Source organism: Apodemus sylvaticus, chromosome 7 (genome assembly GCF_947179515.1).
Source record: "Apodemus sylvaticus chromosome 7, mApoSyl1.1, whole genome shotgun sequence".
Taxonomy (NCBI): Eukaryota; Metazoa; Chordata; class Mammalia; order Rodentia; family Muridae; genus Apodemus; species Apodemus sylvaticus.
Window position 1 is genome coordinate 32639334 of NC_067478.1, and position 4111 is coordinate 32643444.

General features: G+C 55.0%; 1 protein-coding gene across 1 annotated transcript; it reads left to right on the forward strand.

Moving 5' to 3' along the window:
• Positions 1–283: 283 nt before the first annotated feature.
• On the forward strand, positions 284–3736 carry Zic1 (Zic family member 1). The gene is made up of 3 exons (XM_052189292.1): positions 284–1265; positions 2682–2845; positions 3539–3736. Exons 1-3 carry the CDS (start codon positions 284–286, stop codon positions 3734–3736), a joined length of 1344 nt encoding a protein of 447 aa, XP_052045252.1.
• Positions 3737–4111: the final 375 nt, after the last annotated feature.

Sequence of the window (4111 nt, forward strand, 5' to 3'; positions counted from 1 at the left end):
AGAGCCCGGCCGGCGCGGTTCGAGCGGCTGGCGCCGGAGCCCGCCTTCTACCGGCCGCCAGTCATCTCGCTCGCCTGCCTTTGGCCGGGCGGGTGCCGGCTAGCGCCTGGCCGCTGCCTGCTGGCTGAGACTTCGTTAGGTGGGTCGACTCCCCCTCCCTCCTCCTCTTCTTCTTCCTCTTCCTCCGCCTCCCGTTCCTCCTCCTCCTCCTCCTGATCTTCCCTCCTTGGCGGGCGAGGGTGGGGGGGGCGGGGGAGGCCGGGGCTTGCCCCGTGCAGCCACGATGCTCCTGGACGCCGGACCCCAGTATCCCGCGATCGGCGTGACCACCTTTGGTGCATCCCGGCACCACTCGGCGGGCGACGTGGCCGAGAGAGACGTGGGCCTGGGTATCAACCCGTTCGCCGACGGCATGGGCGCCTTCAAGCTCAACCCCAGTTCGCACGAACTGGCCTCGGCCGGCCAGACAGCCTTCACGTCGCAGGCTCCCGGCTACGCCGCTGCTGCGGCCCTGGGCCACCATCACCACCCCGGCCACGTCGGCTCCTACTCCAGCGCTGCTTTCAATTCTACCCGGGACTTTCTGTTCCGCAACCGGGGCTTCGGCGACGCGGCGGCGGCAGCTAGCGCCCAGCACAGTCTCTTCGCTGCTTCGGCCGGCGGCTTCGGGGGCCCACACGGCCATACGGACGCCGCGGGCCACCTCCTTTTTTCTGGGCTTCACGAGCAGGCGGCCGGCCACGCTTCGCCCAACGTGGTTAACGGGCAGATGCGGCTAGGTTTCTCCGGGGACATGTACCCACGGCCGGAGCAGTACGGCCAGGTGACCAGCCCGCGATCCGAGCACTATGCTGCCCCGCAGCTTCACGGCTACGGGCCCATGAACGTGAACATGGCTGCACACCACGGCGCTGGAGCCTTCTTCCGCTATATGCGCCAACCCATCAAGCAAGAGCTTATCTGTAAATGGATCGAGCCGGAGCAGCTGGCCAACCCCAAAAAGTCGTGCAACAAAACTTTCAGCACCATGCACGAGCTGGTCACGCACGTCACGGTGGAGCACGTCGGCGGCCCAGAGCAGAGCAACCACATCTGCTTCTGGGAGGAGTGCCCACGGGAGGGCAAGCCCTTCAAAGCCAAATACAAACTGGTCAACCACATCCGCGTGCACACAGGCGAAAAGCCTTTTCCCTGCCCGTTTCCTGGCTGCGGCAAGGTTTTCGCGCGTTCAGAGAACCTCAAGATCCACAAAAGGACGCACACAGGTATGGAAACTAATGTGCGACACTTTACCTCCCACCCGGGCCTGAGATATGAAAGTTGGGGGATGAGAGGCACAAACCCAGTCTGAGTGGGCTCTGGGCCTCAGGTTCCCGGAGACAGGCAGATCTGGTTTTTAGTCTTGAAGGTATGGGAAAACAGAGTGCGGATGAGAAGGATCAGAGAACACAGATTTTTAAAACAAGGAATAAAAAGAGTTGGAAACCGGGAAGCTGAGTCTGGCTTGGCTCAGCTCTTGACAATCCCGAATCCCGGAGAGGTGGCACGCGTGGAGCGACCACGGAGGCTCCGGTTGCTCCAGCTATAAACAAATCTAAAACTCTTGATGGTGGCTACCCGTTCTAGGACTTTGTTGAGACCTTTCTGTTCGAAAAGGTGGAAGAAGTTGAGGTTGAGTTTTAAAATGTAGCAGCAAAATGTAAAGAAACAGAAAGTAGATGTAGTTGGTGTAGGAAATATAATTTGGATCTGAGGAGGACATTAGGTTTATGCACATTTGAAGAGATAAGTTTTACAAATGATGTATCCAGAATTGAGGAGTGAGGCTAGTTGGTGAAAGGCACTGAAATCCTAAGAGTCTATTACACAGCATAAAATCTCTTCTTAAAATGCGGGGTTCCGGAGTTGGACTTTAGAAATAGCTTTAGACAAGTCTAAAGCTTAAAGAAACAAAAGAAACAAAAACAACAGAAACAATAACAAAACAAGTTCCAGGCAATTTAAGGCTTCGGGAGGGGGCAGGCTGGAAATTATGTGCCCCTTGGGCCCTAGAGTCAGGGGATCTGATCGCCCTCCGTATTTGGGCATTGTCTGGTGGAAGAGAACCCGACTTGAACTCTAGATTTAATGGCCCAGTCAGGTAAGAACTTTCGTCGTGGAACCCCTCCCCCCCTTTCCAGATTACGCCATAAAATGTGATGTGTGTAGGGGGTGGGGTGGAGTTGAGTGGAAGTGGCAACCAACGGGTGCAGTGTGTCTGGGAGGGAAAAAGAATCGGGAGAGATGAAGCAAAGCAGGAGGAGAATCAGCCGGGTCCTGAAAACTAGTGAGGAAGAGCGAAACAGAAGCCGCTGGGTAACCTCTGTAAAGACCTGGGCAGAAAGCCCTTGTCTAGAGCCGCTGCTATTCTGGAATGGATTTTTTCTCTCGCCACTTCTATTTGCACTACTACCACCACCATGACAAAGTAAAAATAAAATGTAGATATACTTGTCTTGGGTGTTAAGAATATAGTTAAGATATTCATAGTTCCGCTACAGATGCACGAATTAACTAAAACTTCAGATTTTAGGCTCGGGACGTTTCCCCTTGGGCGGCCAGCATTTTAATTTATGTATTAACCTCTGAAAACAGCTACTGATTTCTTTTTAAATAAGACCATCTTTCGACTTTTATGTCAGGGGAGAAGCCCTTCAAGTGCGAGTTCGAGGGCTGCGACCGGCGCTTCGCCAACAGCAGCGACCGCAAGAAGCACATGCACGTGCACACTAGCGACAAGCCCTACCTTTGCAAGATGTGCGACAAGTCCTACACGCACCCCAGCTCTCTGCGCAAACACATGAAGGTAACGCCGCGCTCTGGCCGCTCGCCTTCGAGCAGGAGCCTTTTCAGTGCTCGGGCCCGGGCCAGCCACCCGGGAGCGGCTTCTGGGCAGCGGCAGGAGCCGCAGGAGGCGGAAAGGCAAACGCTTTCACTCTGTGGAGTGGAAGGTGGCAAAGGGAGCAGGGGCGGGAAAGATAGCTGCACCAGAGGCCAATTAAACTCCCCGTTTCATAATGAAAGTAAAAATAAGTGAGGTGACTCCGAGGCCCTGCTGTCAGAGCTGCTGCCTGCCGTAAGCGCGGCCATTGCTCCTGGTAGTCAGGAGCTGACCGCCGAGATGCGGTCTGGTGCTCCGCTCTCAATGTCCGCTTTCCTCAAAGTGGGCAGGCAAACTTTAGGAAGCGAACTTTCCTAGCCTCTGGCCTCAAAAGCAGTCTCCTCCTTCCCAGCCCCCCTCCTCTTTTTCTTTTGTGCGTACTGTGGGGCAGAGTCCCCTCCTGGAGCGTGGTTGTGCTGGGCTACGCTGGGAGAACCAAGCCCAAGTCCCATTGGTCCTGCCTGCGGAGAGTCTGGGAGATCCCTGGCTTTGAAAGAAGCGGGGAGGGGTAGGGGAGGGGGTGCACGGGCGGGGGGAGGGCGAGCACAGCTTTCATAGCCTTGGGTAGCCGCTGGGCCCACTCTTTATCTTCATTAAAACGCAACTTTATTCTCTCAGGTCCACGAGTCCTCTTCTCAGGGCTCGCAGCCTTCACCCGCCGCCAGCTCCGGGTATGAGTCGTCCACGCCACCCACCATCGTGTCTCCCACCACAGACAACCCGACCACCAGTTCCATGTCGCCCTCCTCCTCCGCGGTCCACCACACAGCCGGCCACAGCGCGCTCTCTTCCAATTTTAACGAATGGTACGTTTAAAATCAGAAACAAAACACGCCGACCCCTATTTAAGAGACTGAACACACACATATACTGAATACACAGTATTATTGAAAGAATCCTGAAACTCGAGACACCCCTCGTCCCGATCTCGCAAACGTTTGTTTTGTTTGGTTTGATTTTGTTTTTTAAATCTTCCGGTAAATCCAGGACTGAGTAAAACAGAGGAAGAAGCAAGCCTCTTTTCTTTTTCTTTTCTTTTCTTTTCTTTTCTTTTCTTTTCTTTTTTTCCCTCCCCCTCTGAAAAGGTTTGGTAGCTGAAGGGCGGGAGGGGGTGGAAGAGAAGGCGGCTGCCTGACCGATCACCGCCAAAGGCCCCGAGGGCCAATTTCTTGTTGGATCAGAACAAGCTCT

Bases quoted from the DNA above. Each gene is read 5' to 3' on its own strand.
- Zic1 (XM_052189292.1), top strand. From the start codon at position 284: ATGCTCCTGGACGCCGGACCCCAGTATCCCGCGATCGGCGTGACCACC. The intron at 1,266-2,681 runs GTATGGAAACTA...CTTTTATGTCAG, and splicing joins CCACAAAAGGACGCACACAG to GGGAGAAGCCCTTCAAGTGC. The intron at 2,846-3,538 runs GTAACGCCGCGC...TTATTCTCTCAG, and splicing joins CTCTGCGCAAACACATGAAG to GTCCACGAGTCCTCTTCTCA.